Below are 19,227 nucleotides of genomic sequence, written 5' to 3'. Positions count from 1 at the left end.
TATATATATATATATATATATATATATATGTGTGTGTGTGTGTGTGTGTGTGTGTGTGTGTGTGTGTGTGTAGATATATAGATGTATATATAGACTAGGGGTGCTCCGATCAGGATTTTTGAGGTCGATCGCCGATCACAGAAAGCAGTATCTGCCGATCCGATCACCGATACCGATCTTTTTAAAGCCTTCTTTTTATCATTTATAACCATTTATAGTGATACTCCAATCAGGATTTTTAGACATTTATTCAGGGCCTAAATTTCATTTTTGAAAATGGGGGGAATTCCTCTCTTAGGTCCTCTCTTCGCTACTGATCCGTGGCTGTTTACCACAAACACAACATTTATCCATTATTTTGATTTCAAATTTAAACATTGTCACTGAAAATGCTTTTTCAGCATTGCAATTCTTTTCTTTTACACAGTACAGTAATACAATCTTTCACAGACATGTTTAAACACAATAAATATAAGCAACACATTATTCAATGCTTTTTACTTTTGCATTTAACATTTTCGTGCCAATCCATGTTCATATTTACTGCAAACAATGCGTTGTTACTTTAATTCAGTGTTTGCAGTGCAGCAAACATAGACACGGTGTGAAAACGATCTCTGCACTGCTGCAGACGCACCACTCGTGGAACGCACTGCTGGACCGCAACTGTGTGCAGTGTGCATGCTTTATTAATCCGTTAACATGAGTGCGGAAAAAATACGCACCACATATGCACTGCAAATGGAGTAATGTGAACCTGGTATTATGTGTGTGTGCTGATTGGTTAAACACTGGCAATAATTAAAAAGTAATGCAATTAATAAACTTTAGTGACGATGTGACACTGCCTCGACTGTGCAAGTGACAATTCCTGTGTCAACTTTGCAGCTGGCTTATAGACAGACGCGATGTGGTGATTTGAAGCCATTTACGTATTTTGAGAGAGAAAGAGAGTGCGTGCGCTCACAAAATCATGTTTGTGAAATTACGTCTCACACAAGGTTTTCAAATTACTTTATAAGTTATTTAATGAAGAAATATGAAGGTGAGTACCTCACCTTCAGCATTATAATTATTTTACCCGCACCGGACAGAGACTGAGACGGTGCCGCTGCATGTCGTGCCAAACATTTCATGGCAGCGTCATCAGCTTGAGATTGTTTTTTTGAGATCGGGCCTTTTATAGAAACCGCCGATCAATCATCCCAACGTGATTATCGGCCGATAGTAATCGGTAGTCGATCAATCGGAGCACCCCTAATATAGATAGATACATAGATATGAAGGTTTATTTTCACTTACAGTATTCATTATTTTAGTTTAGTAGTGGAAAATGTTAATGACAGTTTTAAATGATATCCAGTGTAATATGAGGTAAGAGCACACATGGCTTATTAGGCCCTTTCGCACCGCTTTAGTTCCAGAACTAAATGTACAGTACTAAAGTACTGGGACGATTTTGCACGAACTATTTCCCAGTACCATTTAAAGGGTTGCATTTGCACCGACAGTGTGTACTAGGAAGTGATGTAAGCCGGTCGACAGCGACGTCATTTGTGCGCGGCGTTCAACAACGAAAACAAATAAAAACAATGTTAACAACAGGAGGATGGCGGACGCTGTGTTCGGAGCTGTGTGTTTGTTGTGTCTTGCGGGTTTCACAATAATGGACATGGAAAGTCGACGTATACATAAAGCGATTGAAAGAACGGAAAGAAGGACTAAGACTCTCCTACGACAACTGGCAGTGCTACATTTGCTACAAGTGCCTGCACTTCAGCGTCCATCCATCTATCGCTGTTCTCCATTCTTGTGAAATAAGTTTACACAATGTTTATAGTATGTTTACTCGGCGTTTTAAATCATGGCGGGTGAGGGTGTTTTCGTACGCGTTTGGCCAATCAATGTCTACTTACGTCACGATTAGTACCAGTTGCGCTGGTTAGACCCTGCTCCGGAGTAGGAGCTTATTTGGTTCTCGAAAAAGGCAGTCCGGTACTAAAATCGCTCCCAGTTCCGGCGGTGCGAACACGCCGAAAAGTGGGTAGTTCCACAATTAGTTCTGGTACTATGAAAAGGTTCCTGCGGTGCGAAAGACCCTATTGTGAATGACGGGGTGCTTGAGCCTTACAGCTGGGTCTGTGAGAGTATATAATACACTCTATTAAATTATTACTTGAGGGGCAAGTTATACCCAAGGGCTGTGATAGATATTATGGCATTGTCAGTGTTGTACAGTGATTGGGTGTGAAGAATGTTTGTTGGGTGCCAGGAAAGGGTTCAGTGTCAGACTGGTTTTAATTGATGGAATATGTGACTCCGAAGCAGAAGATCATTTATCACTCTTAATGTTGTGCTACCATTCGCCCTGCAGAAGGCAGAGGAATTCGAACGTGTCAGTTTTATCTCCCACAATAAAAAGGTTTATGAAGGGCTTTCTCGGAAACGACTGCCTGATGACAATGATACGCTTTGTTTAATTTTGCAGCGGAACAATTCGGCGAGGCTATATTTTATTATTGTTTATTAATGCCGCTTGACAGCACTGTAACCACTGTCCCCTGCTGTGATGCTGGGATAGGGGATGTAGTAGGGGAAAAAATAAAACCACAAATTAATCATTAAAAAGGTATCTTTCTGCATTAATGTGTTTGTATGTGCGTGTTAATGATGTCTGGCCTTTGAACCTTCAGCACTCAGTTCTGACCCTCCTTATGACCATGTGACCTCCACAGCGCCTGGAGGTTCCTCAGCTGCAGACTTTCCACACAATGTGTCTCGTCTCCAAACATCTTTCTTCAATTGATTCCACACCGATTTCATTCAAGGTTACATCACACAGTGCTGTGTCTTATTGCATTGCCTCCTGTGCATAACAAGTAGACATCCAGTTTTATCCAACGAAGTTTGCTGTAAACATCCCTTGGACACATATGCTTATGTTTTATGCAGGATGTGACAATTATTTTTCAGCAGAAAATATGCAAACTACAAGCAGATCTCTTCTTTTTATGTTCAGATGTGGTTAGTGTTTTCTGGTTTATTTTTTGCATGTTCAAATTATAGTGTGCCTGGGAAATGTGAAGCGTTTTGTGAAGCATTTAAATTTTTTATTGTGCATTCAATTTAGGAATCTGGGTATCAATAAACAGACACTTTTACAAATAAAGGTTCTTTATTGGCAATTATGAAACACCTTTAACATCCATGAAAACTTTCCAATGTACAAAAGGCTCTTTAGATTATTAAAATTTTCTTTGCATTAAGAAAAAAAAAGTTATTTTAAGAACCGTTTGCTGAATGGTTCTCTGAGGAACCCAAAATGGTTCTTCGATGGCACTGTTGCAAGAACCTCCAGTTTGTGTTTTCTGGTTGCGTATTTAACTATTGTAGTGTGCCTTAGAAATGCGAGGTGTTTTTGTGAAGCATTTAGAACTTTTACACTGCATTCAGTTAAGCAAATTCTCTGGGAATTGAATCCATGACCTTGGTGTTGCTGGCACTTTTTTTTTTTAATCTCGTTAAATCATTTCCCCTTTCTCAAATCGAGCCGATCTCAGATGCCTGTCTGTGTGACATCACACAGACAGGCCCCTCCCACGATAGTTTGATTGACAGTAGCGTTTCAGCACAGACTGGACTGGTGTCTTACCTTAGAGCTGCCCTGAGTGAGCTGTCATCAGTCCGCCATTGTTTCACCTCTGGAACAGGTGTAGACAAGAATGTCTCCTAAGCGATTGAGGTGTTTTGTTGTTGGATCATTCGTTGGCTCAAGTTTGCGCGAATCATTCGTGATCCAGCTTCACCTCCAGAAGAAGTGAGTATAAGGTTTTTTAAATGAATCTTTGCAAATCACCTTTCCTAATAATGTGCTAATTAGCAAGTTTCACAATGAAGTGAACAGGTCAAACTAAAGTAAACAGTATCTCAGAAAGTGGCATGGAAGAGAGGGGCGGAGTCAGCAGAGCTCATTTGCATTTAAAACGGCTTGCTGTAGACAGAGCTGTTTTTGACAGGGTAAAAACGGTATTGTTTTACACTACCATTGGGAAATTTTAACCAAACTATGTTACAGACTTTTCATTAAGATCCTAAAGAATCATATCAACTTGCGGAAAATGGGCATCCGATGACTCCTTTAAGAACTGTTCAATTAAAGTTTCTTTAGGGAACCATTAATGGTTCTTTTATGGCATTTCTGTGAAATTCACCTTTTGGAACCTCAATTTTGAGCTACGTATTGGTTGGGTTTCATTACAGTGGGTCTGATTAGATAAAAGTGTCTTTGTCTTCTTTTCCTTTGTGTTTTTACTAACGTTTTAGGAATGGTTTATATTTGCTCTTTAAGTGAGCTTGATACCTCTCGTAGAGGTTTCCAGAGCCCTGGTCTGCAAGACCTTTGATCTGAATCCATACTCCCCGCTCTTGTGGCCTCCGCTATACGGTGCCTCTGCCTGTCCGGGGGGTTTAAGAGTATACGGTTGGATGTGTCAATCCGTCTTAGTGCTGATCGACAGCAGGAAGGCTAATGTGGAAAGTCAAAGTAGGTTTTAAAGTAGAGCGCCATGAGCTTGGGAACGAAGGAGTGGAAATATTCAGAGTGTAGACAGGAAATGAACCCAAACCGCTGTGCCATCCCAAATCCGTCACAGCTTTGGAGGAAGAATGGATTGCGGTTTTAGCCAGGCAGAGGGAGGAAAGAAAATAACTCACCATCGGCACCGGTGGTTAATGCCTCCTATGACGCCTTGGGTTTTTTAATACTGCGTACCAGTTAGGAATGATTTTAGTGATGGCTCAAAAGTTACACAACAGGTCAAACTTTTAGAATGATATGCTGATTTGGTGCTCAAGAAACAGTTCTTATTAATACCAATGTTGAAAACAGGTGTGCTGCTTAACATTTTTGTCGAGCAGCAAATCAGCATATTAGAATGATTTCTGAAAGATCATGTGACACTAAAGACTGGAGTAATGATGCTGAAAATGCAGTTTTGCATCACAGGAATAAATGACATTTTAACATAAATTCAAATGTAAAATAGTTATTTTAAATTGTAATAATATTTCACAATGTTACTGTTTTTGTTGTGTTTTTGATCACATAAATGCAGCATTGGTGAGCATTAGAGACTTCTTTCAAAAAATAAAAAAAATAAAAAAAATCATATTATTCCAAACTTCTGACCATTATAGTGTAGGTCTCAAATTGTTGTTTTCCAAGCAAGAACGCGATACCTTCAGCGGCGAGAGGCAATTCTCTCCTGAGTTGAAATGGATACTTTTTCTTCCTCTAAACACAACCTGCTTACCCTTTTGACAGTGGCAAACTGCAGTACTTCAGAGGAGAGTAGACGTCACCAGCCCGGCTTGGCCCAGTCCCGAAGAGCCATGAATCACATAGAGCTGATTCTGTCAGAGATACACAGCGCATCACCCAACCATGCCAGGAGCATTTTCTCTCTTGCTCTGTCTCGCTCAATCTTTCTTTCTTTCTCTGTGGCTAATAGGCCTCAGCATGCTCTGCTAATGATGTGTTTGTTCTATGAGGAGCAATGTAGAAACGGTGGTGAAATCAGGCTTTTGGAAAGTCCCAGTCTGTTCTTATAATCCCTGCAAACGTCAGGTCTGCGGTGGGTGCCCGCCGTTGCCCCCCCTCTCGGCCCAGAGTGGGCTAGAGGAGTTTGAATGAGCGTGTGTGTAAGGGTCAGCCAGAGAATAGCAGTAATGAGAGAACATGTGTGTATGTACTTATACATGTGTGTGTATGTGCTCCCCAGGGGCCCGTGCCAGAGAGAGAGAGGGCGAGGGCCCTAGAATGAGCTCACTTTCTGCACAGCCCGCCTGCCATAAAAGCAGAACATACTCTTTAAAACTCTTTGCTGATGTGACTCGTGAAAATACGCAGGCGCCAAGTGTTTTATTATTTCATTATTGTGTTTGGGAAAATTCTAGGAACACACAGATCCCTTTTCTATCAGTTCCCCTCTTTTCAAATGGCTACATGAGATTTGGATTTTCCCTGGATCCCTTTTTTTCCTCCTCCTTTACCACAATTTTTCTGCTTTCTTTTTCTCTCCCTGTAAAAGATTTTTTTGGGTGTGATTTTGATGTTTTTCTCCGCTATCTCTCTCTCTCCCGCAGTTCGCCTTGTTTATTTTCTTCGGCTTTCTATTTTATTCCCAACGTTCTCCTTATTTTGTTTCTTGATGTTCTTACTACTGGTAAGAGTCAAAAGTTCAGAAGACTTAGAGTTAATGCAAGCCCTAAAATATTATAGTGAGAGCCAGAGTGAAATTGTATTTTCAGCAGACCATTTGTTTAGACCATTTTTTATTGTATGCAGTATTTAGTCCAGTTTCAAATTTTTCATCCTGTGATCAGTAATCTAATCTATCAATTTTATTAATGCAGATTAAAAGTAAATAAAATATTTAAACAAACAAAGAAATAAATACATACATAAATTTGAAAAATACATAAAAAAAATTTTAATTAATAAAAAATAAGAAATACAATAAGTACATTTCAAAAACAAGTAAATATTCAAATGTATATTCATTCATTTAAATAATAAATAATCTTAATTTGAGAAAATATACAATACTTGTCTTATCTTAAAATAAATAAAAATAAATAAATGTATTTGAATAAATAATTACATTAAAAATACATTTAAATAATTAAATAAAAACATTTAAAAATGCATAATAATAATTAAATACATTTAAAAATGAATGCATTAAATACATATAAATAAAACATTAAAAATCACAAGATTAATCTGAGAATTAATATAAGAATACAATATTTTTAAGATTTATCTTATCTAGTTTTATCTTATCTTAATTGACTCTTTTAGCATATAATGATATCTGATTATATTTCATGCCTTGCATATGACAGTAGAAACTAAGCATTTAAATTTAAATAGAAGTCTGGTAACATTCCCGGTTTATATATAAAAAATATTTCCCAACCTTGACTGATATGTGTGGAAAACATAATTATGCGATCGTTTTAGTTCACAGTAACGCTTTCAGTTCAGCAAATAGCACATTTGGCCTGTGAGCGAGCTGCTCCACTCTGCTTCAATTGCGAAGAATTTATCCTATGCTGCCTCGGTCTCCAGAGTAAACACATTGACTTCAGCAATGTGCGCTTTTGAATGGTGAGCTCTAAATGATATCTGTTACATATGGAACAGTTCTGAGGGGTCACGGACGGAGCTGCAGCGGGAGCGGGAGGGGGTTTGGGGAAGGTGGGCGATGTGGGCAGGGATGGGTTCGAGGGCACACAGTCGCAGATGAAAACCAGACCTGGAGAAAAAGAGAGAGTGAAGGAGGAGGGGGAGAGATGGCAAGGCCTTGTTGTGGCTGGCTATAGGCGTGTGCCTATCTGCAGAGCTCCTTCCTTAGACGTGGCCACCCTAGCTTGGATGCACATGTGGAAGAGTTTACTGTAATGGAACTCTAAATTAGTGGTGGCTTGAAGCTGCCTGCAGCAGTAGGCTGTAATTAACTGGCTCTGCTGAAAGAAACAGAACCAAAGAGGCTGGAGAGTGTGTGTGTGTGTGTGTGTGTGTCGGGCAGATGTGTATACTGGAGCCATGAAAGAAAATGGCACACTGAGAGAGAAAATATTTGTTTTAGCATGTATTAATGAATGTTTTTGCAATATATTCTTACAAAAGATTCTGTTCTACTTTGTTTCTTCGAGTACTATTATTTGCCAAGGGTGTTTTTTTTTTTTTTTGGATTTCAACTTTTTTCCTTTTTGTTATATTAAAGTCTTAGAAACTTTTATTTAATAAACTTCATTTATTTTTCTGCTTTTCGAATACATTTTATGTAAATAATCCCATCAAAAAAATCCATCATAAAAGTATTTTTGTGTGAAAATTATGTTTGTCAGTTAAAAAAAATTACTGTTCCTCAGTTTGCTCCAATTTGCACAATTTGTAAAAAATAATTCAAAAAGAAAATTAGTGCACTTGGTTGCAGTGTCAATGAAGAGCTTGATATGAAATATGGGACATGATGTATGAAGGAATCAATGTTAAATCAATAAAAAAATATTATAGTCCTTTGGTTTTGGCATCATTTTGCGTAATTTTTAAAATAAATAAAAATAAAACAGTGCATTTCTGAACTAGTGCATGACAGTGAAGAGCTTGAGATGAAATATGTGACCCTGGACAACAAAACCAGTCATAAGGGTAAATTTTCTGAAATTGAGATTTATACATTGTCGGAAAGCTGAATAAATATGCTTCCCATTGATGTATGATGTATGGTTAGGATAGGACAATATTTGGCTGAGATACAACTATTTGAAAATCTGGAATCTGAGGGTGCAAAAAAATCTAAATATTGAGAAAATTGTCTTTAAAGTTGTCCAAATGAAGTCCTTAGCAATGCATATTACTAATCAAAAATTAAGTTTTGATATATTTACGGTAGGAAATTTGGAAACTATCTTCATGGAACATGATCTTTACTTAATATCCTAATGATTTTTGGCATAAAAGAAAAATCAATCATTTTGACCCGTACAATGTTACAAAATATACCCCAGCGACTTAAGACTGGTTTTGTGGTCCAGGGTCACATATGAGACGTGATGTGTGAAGAAAACACTAAAATCAATCAATAAATATTACAGAAGCCAAATTGTCAAATTATAAAAGTGTGAAAATATTATTCAATTTATAGGATAAATAAAATAGTAACTTAAAATTTTGCCTTAGTAAGACAACAAACGGAGTCAGCCTTTTTATTTTATTTCAATATATTAAAAATATCACTTTCATCACAGAATGCTGTTAAACATAATCTGTAACTTGATATATAAAGTGATATCATGAAAAAATGTACAAGAAAACTTTTATATAGTCCCGTGATGCCTGCATATCCACTGTTGGACATTGTTAGTAGACAAATTAAACTAATAATAGTTTGAAAATGTATTTTAAGAGTGTAAAAGCTCCCAAGAAAAACCGTTGAGGTATGGGTGTGTGTAGCACTTGGCAAGAGGTTTCTTAGGGTTTCATTGTGTGGATTACAGTAGAGCTGTGTGCATCTGTTTTGGAAAGGGAGCTCAGTATTTCTCTCAAAGACTATGTGTTCAGGTGCAAGTGTTTTTATGCGACAGTGAGAAAGAGACTGTATGAATGTGTGTTTTGGAAAGCCCAGGCTTCTTTCCTGGCCAGAGTGCCGCCCCCGTAGTGCCCCCCAGTGCCCAGACTCCGTCACTGAATCTGTCTCCTTTTTTCTTTTCTTTCTTTCTTTCGGCTCGGTCTATGTTTATGCCGAATTCATGAACATGATTTTTCTCTTGCTTTTTGCCCTGATTCACAAACCACAGCACTTCCAAAAAGCGCTGAATTCTTTGGCTCAGCTCATTTTTCAAAAACCACATTTAAACAACAAGCCGCCAGCACCACCCACTCATAAAAATCACTCAAGGGAGAAGGAGCAAAAAATGGAAAGGGACAACCCAGCATTCACTAGTGCAGTGATGAAGATAGGTTTTGTCTTATTGAAACACAGAGCGCGATGCCAAATAAATCGGTCTTGTTTTCAAGTGCAAATATTTAAACATCCTTAAAAAAAGATAAATGTTTTTGAGAAGCAAAACTGCTTAATAAATCAGAATTTAGTGAGCTTTCTGGTTTCATTTTTGACAAACACCTTTGGAATGGAAGCAAAACAATTTGGACAAACAAGCTGTCAACTTTTCCTTTCACTCCTTCTCTTCCAGTTCCTCATCTTCTCCACTGGAGCCCACGTTGGGGCCTCGGGTCTGTGAGGGGCCGACTGTAGTCGTGCAGGGCTGAGAGACTGGCAGCACAAACAGAGAAGCTCTTTCTTGTGGAGTTTGGGTGATTTAAATCATATGGAGTAGCCTGGAAACACCACAAATGTCTGGACACCTTTCAAAACTGAGCAGACAAGAGTGCTCTCTTTCTCCCTCCCTCTGTTTCTCTTCTCCTGCCTCAACCTAACTTTTTCCTAACCGCTTTATTATTTTCCTCCCTCCCCTTCGTTTCTTTTTTTGCTCTCTTTCTTTTCCTCTCTCCGTTTTTACATATGACCCCATCGGTTTCCCTCAGACTCCACCCTCCTCTCAAACACACAAGCGCTCTTATGCACTGGCTGCTGGGTTGTTGTTAAACTGATGTGAGAATCTCGCAGATTGCTGTTTGTGAGACGTTAGGGGTTCTTAAAAGATTAGTTCATCCGGAAATTAGCATTCTGTTGTCATTTATTCATGCTCATGTCGTTCCACACCTTCCTTTTTATTTTGAACAATGTACTAGTCACATTTTCCGTGCAGTTTGAATGAATGGAACTGGAGCAAAAGTTTGATTTGTGCAGTATATTTCAAATCTTCTGAAGCCATATGATTGCTTTGTGTTAGGAACAGACAGATAATTTCTTCTTTAAAAGCCTTGACATCTGCTTCATGTCCTTGATGAATGAACGAGGGAACTAAGTGAACAAATCATTCTTCTGAGTTGTTTTATTGAATGAATCGGCTGAGCTGATTCACAAAACCAGTCTGAATGATTCATTCTTGAATTGGTCTGGTCCTTTTAACCCACTGAGTCAGTGATCCAGTCGCAAGTTTTTTTCATATTCACTTGAGTAGAAGATTATGAGTGAATAACGAAGAATGAAAGTAATTTGGCTTTGGAATGGCTTGAGAGTGAGTAAATGTGCGGTATGCACATGAGTTTGAACTCACTGAATTGTTTTACTACTGTTTAGAATTCTTTGTACTAATGCTTAACTTATCATATGTGTTTCCTCCTGAAGGTACGTCCTGTCGTATGAGTGAAAGCCAAGCCGTGACGCAGATCTGAGAAGTTTGCCAACATTGTCACACAGGCCGTTGAAGCGCACGACAGGCCCAACCAGCCTTTGGCAATCAACCGTCGCCATGGCAACCAATAGGGAACGGCAGGTGGGTCACATGACCGGCTTCCCACCTGCTGTCTACCCCTTTGCCTTCAATTCCATGCGGAGCCACTCCCCCTTCGACCTGCTAACCAATAGTAGCCTGTTTGGACGGTTTGGGGCGGACCTTCCCAAAGAGATGGCAGCATTGTGTGAGTATTGAACCTGTTCTGCATTCGTTTATTAGCAGAATTAGCATTCGATTCTTACAAAAGATCTTGTTTTGGGGTGTTTCTTCAGCCACTTTCAGGGTTTTTTTATGTCTTGATTTTTTTTAGTTTTTTGAAGATATTGGAAGGTTGAGTTTTTATGCAGTTTACTCTGAATTTTTACATAGTATAGTGTTTATCTTTTTTAAATTTTTTTTTTATAATATATGTAAAACAGAATGCAATTTTCATTGAAAAAGTTTTAAAATAGTGTGCTAAATTACCTGTAATCAGATTTATGGCTAATATTGCGTCCAGTTCAATCAGACTATAATTGTGGTATATGTGCAGTATACATTGTTGGATGCTGCACATTTTGGTAAAAGTAGTAGGCCATGCATGCAGTGTATAAAGTATACATAGTATGAGTAGTATTATATTTAAAAATCTTGCTTGTTTTGCTGTGAATTTGTTGGAGGAGAAAGAAAACGCTGACTCTTTTACTGTAATGTTCTTGAGTCTTTCAAGTGTTTGCTAGCTAGCTAGTCTTGTTCCCTGGAAAAAGGGCATGTCTTACAGGTGTTTGACCTCAGAGAGAGGGAAAAAGTCCTGCATTTTAGCTTTAGTGTCACAGGGGGCGCTGTATTACATCCGACAGCAGAAGGAAAGTGTATGTGAGATAGGATAGAGAAACAACAGATGGCTGAGAGAGAGGAAAAGAGCCATTTAACAGACATTTTATTCTGCCGAAATACTTTTTGCCAGTTTAATATATCACGTTTTTACATTTTATAGCATTCCAGAAAAATAGCGGGTTTCTCGAACCAGCTGTCACAGGTTTTCAGGGGTTTTTTTTAGGTGAGGTTTATAGTCCATTCACTGGCTCTTTAGATTCAGAATGTGTTGCAAGAATGCGAGCCGTCTGTGGATTTTTCTTGTTTAGACAGTAGCTTAGGGGAAAACACAAGCCACAGACATCTGAAATCTCATCTCAAGTCCTGAGGGGAGAATCTGTGATGGGTTTGGATGGCTACAACAAAGCAGAAGACTATGCGTTCCCCCTCCTCAAAACACACACATGCACGCACAGATATACACTACTCGCCGTCTCCTGTTGTGCCGCTTTTACTCCTCTGCAAGTCTGAACAACACTCCATCCTTTTAGATGTCAATCAGTACCCACCCCCCTACAGCTGCCCACCTAATCCAATAGGTATTTACAGAGAGAGGCAGAAAGAGAGAGTGAGGGAGGGGTGATGGAAGCACCTGGGGATGACGTCCTGGTGCGGTGGAATCCAAGAACACACCCTGCTGTGAAAACACACTGACGGATACACAATAAACAAGTCTCCTCTGTCTCCTGGTCCTGAAAATGAGAAACATATTTCGCCTCGCATATGCAGACGGCCTGAATACGAAATTGCCTTTGTGGAAAACGTGTTGTGAAAGTCACATGAACGTTTGAAAATCTGGGAAATGATCGGAGGAGCTTGACGAGGCAGATGTTGATTAGCATTGTCAGCTGTGGCTTTAACTTTAACATAATTTTGAAGTCAGCATGAAATTAGAATTCATCTTATTTACATTTTTGTTTTGCTTCCAGTTTTTTTTCCTTGTCGTTTTTAGTCAAAATTATTTACAAATTATTACAAATGCTATTCTTTTTGAACTTTCTATTCATCAGATAATTCTGAAAAATATGTAGCATGGTTTTCAATATACATAGTAATCAGAAATGTTTCTTGAGTAGCTAATGAGCATATTAGAATTATTTCTGAAGGATCATGTGACACTGAAGACTAGAGTAATGATGCTGAAAATTTTGCTTTGCATCACAGGAATAAATTACATTTTAAAATATATTAAAATAGAAAACAGTTATTTTAAATGGTAATAATATTTCTCAATATTACTGTTTTTACTGTATCTGTGATCAAATAAAGGCAGCCTCGGTGAGCATAAGACTCCAAATTTTTGAATGGCATTGAATAGCATCCACTTTTCATGGTGCAATCAAGTCCCACCCTTTAAAAGAAAATCCTGTTTCACATTGAAATCGGTAAAAATTAATTGCAAATGGTAATTCATGTTGACTTTTAAAAGTCAAATTGAGCTCATTTTTTAAATTGGAAACAATTTCTGCCTCGCTCTGGCTGTTTGCATATCCAAAAGCTCGTCGGTCCCTAAGCAATGCCAGGAATTGGGTGAGAGTCAAGACCACAGAGGCCCTAATTTGCTTTTGGGGACGCCGTTTGACATTCTTTTTAGACAGGCATGTCACAAGTTGTTTTACTGAGCCATTCTCATCCCTAGCTCTGAGACGAGAGGAAACAAATGCAGATGAGCAACCAACCCGGTGCGGTTTTTGCTTTTTTTGCGGGAGTTGGTTTAACAGGCCTCTTCATTGCTGTCAAAGCTGTCTGTCGGCTAGACTGCGAAAATTCCCAGCTCATAAAGGCACAAAAAAATACAGAAGGCCTGGTCTTTAAGTGTGTCTGCGTTGTTAGTCCTGCATTCTTCCCTTGACTGGTGTGTACAATTTCCCAGAGAAGACAGTCATGTTTTGGCCTACTTCAGATAGGTGTGTTTAAGCAGATATATGCTAACAGGTTCAATCACCTTCCAGAGATGTGCAGTTGGCATAGAGCTCTTAAAAATATTGATTTCACACACTGACAGCTGACACTATCACTCTTTTTTTTTTTCTTCTTTTTTTTTTTAAAGCCACTTTTCACAATTTTCTCAAATTCTGTTGCATCGTTTGCAGTAACACAGTGATAAAGTGAGTGATGTATGTACATTTAGATTTATGCATCTGACAGATGCTTTTACTTTTATACAAAGTAACTTGCATTGCATTTAAAGGTGCTGTATATAGGATTGACACCGAGTGGTTGAACTAGGTATTGCAGTCCAAATTCAAAATATTGAAGAGGGTTTTTTTTCACCCGGCCCCTCGTCCTCAGACTTGATGCACACGCAGGTTGCCAGATTGACGACACCAGCAGGAACGAGCGCACTTGACGATGAATGAAATAAAATATGCTCTGTTTTCCGCCAACTGGCAACCCGGGGTGCCGAAATACTATTGGGTAAACTGGCAGTGGGCGGGTTTCACAAACCAAAACAGAGACCGACATTCCGGCCCACAACGCACATTTTCAAAGGAGAATAACTGACTGTAGCATTGTGTTTTAGATAAACAAGTATGTTAACTTAGCATGTTTCTTAAATATCTGCAAACATATTATGGTATTTTTATGCTTTAGTAGAGTCAAACATTTACATACAGCACCTTTAAGGTATAGGTTTTATCAAACTCGTCCATTCCCTGGGAATTGAACTCATGACCTTAGCATTGTTATTGCCATTCTCTACTGTTTGAGCTACAGTAATATAGACAAAATCAGAGACCTTTCCCGGGATCTGTTTCATATTCTTATACATATTCTTAAAGCAGATGAAAACAGGGACTTATTTTTTTTACACCAGCAGTTCTCAACTGCTCTAATAGGGCTGTGGACTGCAGGGAAAACAATGCTAAAGGCAAATAATAAAAATGGCACACTCATAAAAAAATTGTGTGGCAGCATTATTATTTGCATTTTATTGTATTGCATTGTATCAGATTTATATTAGTATCATTGAAATATTATTACAGTTTTTATAAATATTTTGAATTATAATTTAAAAAAAATATTATTTGGTTAGGGTTAGACTTTGTGTGTGTGTGTGTGTGTGTGTGTGTGTGTATTTATCAAGCCCTACACTATTTGCCTTTTTTATCCTGTTTTTATCCTGTTTCCTGAAATCGAAAAACTGAAGTAAATGAGTTGCAAATGGTAATCCTGACTTTTAAAAAGGCAAATTTTTAAAACTGGAAACAGTTTCTACTTCACTCTGGCTGTTTGTGTATCCAAAAACAATGCTAAAGGCAAATAATTAAAAAAATTACATATTTTGAATTAGTTTTTATTTATTTTTTTGTATTTTTTCCATTTTCATAATTTTATTCCGTTTTTTTTGTTTCATTTTAGTAATTTTGTTGTGTATTTTTGTCATTTTTATATCATGTATATATTTTTTATTATTATTTCTGTTATTTTTGTTCAGTTAAAGTTTATTTTATTTAAACTTTTTATGGTCTTAGCTTTAGTTGTTCTTTTAGTTTAATTAACTATAATATTTCTGCATTGCTTTGCAGAATATACAATTTTTTCCCCCTTTCCAGTCTTTGTCATGTTAATAATTATGTGTATTGCTGGGCCTGTGCAGTTGTTCAGGGTCAGGGTCAGGTATCCGGTTGGTGTCAGGTGAAACCAGCCTAATTACAAAGGGCTTCCTTAAGATTGATTAGTTGACTAGTCATTCAGAAATGTTTTTTTTAGCATGCTGTTTAAAAAAAAAAATGTTTAGCATGCAACACAGAGGTTTCTCTGTCCTACTCGAGGCTTTTGCGGGGTAAAACGTCCACCTGTGGAGCTCCGCTGTTGCTTTGACACTGAGTATGTAAAGCAGCTGTGCACGTGGGGCCACCGGTCACTGTGTGTGAGGCTCCGCGTGGGAGTCATATGTGCTGGCGTGCAGAAGCCATTATCAGTTGATCCCTGTCATTATCGGTGCTTTTCAAACAAACAGTTGGAAGCCCATTACCAGCACTTACCGTGTGATAGCATCTCAACTGAGCCCTCAAATGCTCCTGAAACCTTTTACCAATCAGGGGAGGAGGCCTTGCTTCAAGCCGCCAAGAGGGATGTTTTGAAAGGCTGCTTGGTCATTTCCTTTAACCAGATGGAGACCGTGTGGCTCTAATCTAATAGTCCTGCTAGGGCTGTGCACGGTCCAGCTGTCTCTCTCGCGCTCTTGCCGCACATATCAATGATATTAGTTCCCTTTTGGCTTGCGAGTTCGAGTTTTTATTGTTGTGACTGGGGCCAAGCTGTTGTGTGAAGGCATTTGTATTGTATAAAACAGAACAGCGTGCTTGTTCCAGCTTGTCATCGAGAGAAAGGCAAACATTTTGTTGTTCGCTGCCCCCACAGGAATGAATCAGTACAGTCACACACTTTCACACAGTAAATGCATAAATATGTGCAGCCTACTTACTGCAGTCTAAAAGTGCTTTTGTGCAGGCTTATATAATTGAGACCATATCTGGTGACGTATTTGCGTAATGCAAACGGATTTAAAAGCTCTGGGAGATGCTAGATTGAAACATCATATGACGAGGACTGGTTTTAGGGCTGCGCAATATAAATCAAATAAATAATTGAAATTATGATTCTGACTGCAGTAATTAGTGATGTGATGATTGCAGCATTCCATGTTGTTTTTTTTGTGACCTGATTTTGCAGAGTTTGAGCATTTTAAACAGTCACAGATGCTTTGAGCAATTGAATGCAGAGACGTTTAAATTAATATATAAGCCTTTCGAGTAATGGTCTTGATTAACTATTTTTAAAATCTGATTAACAAATGAATGTTTTATGTTTTACTTCTTTTTGTTTTAGGACCAAAGTGAGATGCGTTGAATGTTGTGCAACTCACTTGCAATGTACAGGAGTCAACATCTGAAGTGGATCAAAAAAGTTCATCAAAGTTGTGAGACAAGAATGCATTTTGGTTTTAGGTTTTAGGACATCTTTGATGAAAGGTCTTGATCCACTTCAAATGTTGACTACTGTAGATGGTATAACAACCAATACACACTGCAATAAAACAAGGTGTGGATACAGTGTAAATTAGAGGTTTATTTTACAGTAGCTTTGTTTATTGCATTATCACATTGCTGGCTTTTTGTGTTTTGATTTTTATGCTGCTAAGAGGATTTAAACAGCAAAAGATTAAAAGAGAATTAAAAGAGAATTAATCTATTAATTAAAAAAGAATTTAACAAATTAAATAAGTAATTTTCAACAAATTATATTAATTGTGTAATTGTCAGTAAATGAATATGTTAATAAATTAATAAATTATTATAATCCCTAGTAAAAAAGTAATATATTAAAAATACATTTATTTCATACTAAGTAAAGTTCAAATCTATTACCATATTTACTGATATTTAGCTTGAGAATTACTTATAAAATAATTATATTTAAACTTTATTTGATGTAATACTACCTCAAATGTGTTTTAAAATCATTATTGATGAGGATTTTGTGATCTTTGAATAATATTAGTCTTTAAAAGCAAGATATTTAAAGTGTACCTGAAGTATACTTCCAATAGTTCCACTTTAGCTGGACTTCAGCACTACTTCCACACAATTAAAGTGCATTAAGCACAAAATTAGTTGTTCCAATTTAGCAGGCTTTAATTATTCCAGTTTAGTATACTAAAAGTACAATTGCAGGGTGTTTTTATTAAATACATAAATATGTAAAACAAAATTGTATACTTAGCATGAAATAAATGTATTTCAAATACATTTTAGTATATTTATTTTTCACTAGAGATGTCATGGGAAATACTTAAAAATTATGATTTGTACAAAGTGATCAAACATCAAATAAAGGATTACTGAAAGGGAAATATGTTTTTAAAAGAGGAAAATAACAGTTCTGTGTCATTAAAAGGCCAAGGCACAAGCACTACATTATATCTGATTATTTCTTTACAGAAACATTTTCCCGTCAAAGTGTTTGCTTTGCTTCACAGGTGGCATGAGTTTGTGCACAAGATGGATCAAATTGAAATGAGAGCAATGCATGTGTCTGAACACTTCTCCATTTCCTCCGAGATTCCACCATCTTTCATCTCCACCTATGCTTTCCTGCCAGGTTCCTCTCCGTTCCGTCACTCATCACCAGCAGCACTTACTTCTACTGTAAACAGTCAGAGTTTGAGACCTTCTGGTGGATGAATCAGTTATCTACGGATCGTAATATTCTTATTGTGCATTTTCCAATATGTTGTTTTTGTTGTTTGATGGTTTGACTTCTAAAGTCTGGAAGCAGATGAACTTGGCCAGTGATCAACATCAAATGCTATTCGAGAACACATTATACTTTCTTAATATGGCATACTTTCTGATTGAAACAAAATAGCTTCAGAAATGGAAAAAATGTAGGCCAGGACTTGAATTTATCCAGTGGGAACTGACTGGATCATGAACAGTGGGTGTTTTGTACCAGAATGGAGCCAGAATTGAATACAAGTTTGCAGTTGATTGTGTACAGTTACTCCCCTTCTTAAACACAAATGACACACTCACGTTTGAGGAAGGTCAAGGTCACCCACAAGAGCATCGCAATGTATCCCAATTGTACCATTTCTTTTTCAAATCTAGTCTTTATTGGTTGTTATAATTAACTGTAAAAATAATATTGTTAATGAGTATTTTTGTCTTGTTTTCCAGTTAAAATATGTAAAAATATAAAAATAACCGAAAAAACTTCACATTTTTATTGTGAATATAAGTGTATTTTGACATACCGATCTGGCAGATTGTTCACTTGTGTTTATACACTTATACTTATACACTTAAAGGGGTCCTATTATGCTCTTTTACAAAGTCTTGATTTTGTTCTGGGAGTGTACTAGAACATGCTCTCATGCTTGGTGGTTCGTAAAACACATTATTTTTGACATAATTTACATTATTAAAATACCTTTCTCCCCAGCCTGGCACAAACGGCTTGATTAGTTCCGGCTTTGATGAAGGTCCGCCTTCCGAAAACAAAATGTGTTGTGATTGGTTAGCTGTCCCAGTGCGTTGTGATTGGCGAAGACAGTGTTTCATTACTGCCACGCCCCTTGCTCCGTCTTTCAACAAAAGCTTTTTGGCGAATCCGGCACTGTACTCCCTCATGTTGTGGAAGCTGTCCTCAGTAAAATGCGCAGCACACAATAGCAAATTGGGGTTATAATGCTCAGGAACAGAGTTAAAAAATAAATTGCAACCACTGTTTCCTGACATCATCCGCTTTCGGAAGCCCAAACAAAGACGTTTGGGTACGGAGGTGAAAAAAAACCAGTGTTTCAGGCGGTCGCACACCGTACGAGAAGCGCAGCGTTGCGTCGTGCCACGTCTTTAAAAATCAAATACTTTATTTTCTATGAGTGTAGGCACACCGGCGGCGCCATTCGGCGTCTGTCCGCGGCGCCCAGCTACG

At 37.8% G+C, this 19,227-nt stretch overlaps 1 protein-coding gene across 3 annotated transcripts in view; it reads left to right on the top strand.

Moving 5' to 3' along the window:
* The window catches only part of rarga (retinoic acid receptor gamma a), a 71,498-nt gene that overhangs the window by 7,088 nt on the left and 45,183 nt on the right, over positions 1–19,227 (top strand). For 2 of the 3 annotated variants that reach the window (XM_016283893.1, XM_016283891.1), the window contains exon 2: positions 10,821–11,113. In XM_016283893.1, the coding sequence (XP_016139379.1) occupies positions 10,945–11,113 (169 nt within the window). In that variant the 5' untranslated portion in view covers positions 10,821–10,944. Of the gene's footprint in view, positions 1–9,762; positions 9,884–10,820; positions 11,114–19,227 lie in introns of all 3 variants that reach the window. The other variant, XM_016283892.1, reaches the window with a different exon arrangement.

This window comes from Sinocyclocheilus grahami, unplaced genomic scaffold (assembly GCF_001515645.1).
Source record: "Sinocyclocheilus grahami isolate Dianchi unplaced genomic scaffold, SAMN03320097.WGS_v1.1 scaffold178.1, whole genome shotgun sequence".
Classification (NCBI taxonomy): domain Eukaryota; kingdom Metazoa; phylum Chordata; class Actinopteri; order Cypriniformes; family Cyprinidae; genus Sinocyclocheilus; species Sinocyclocheilus grahami.
This window is presented reverse-complemented; position numbering and strand designations above follow the sequence as displayed.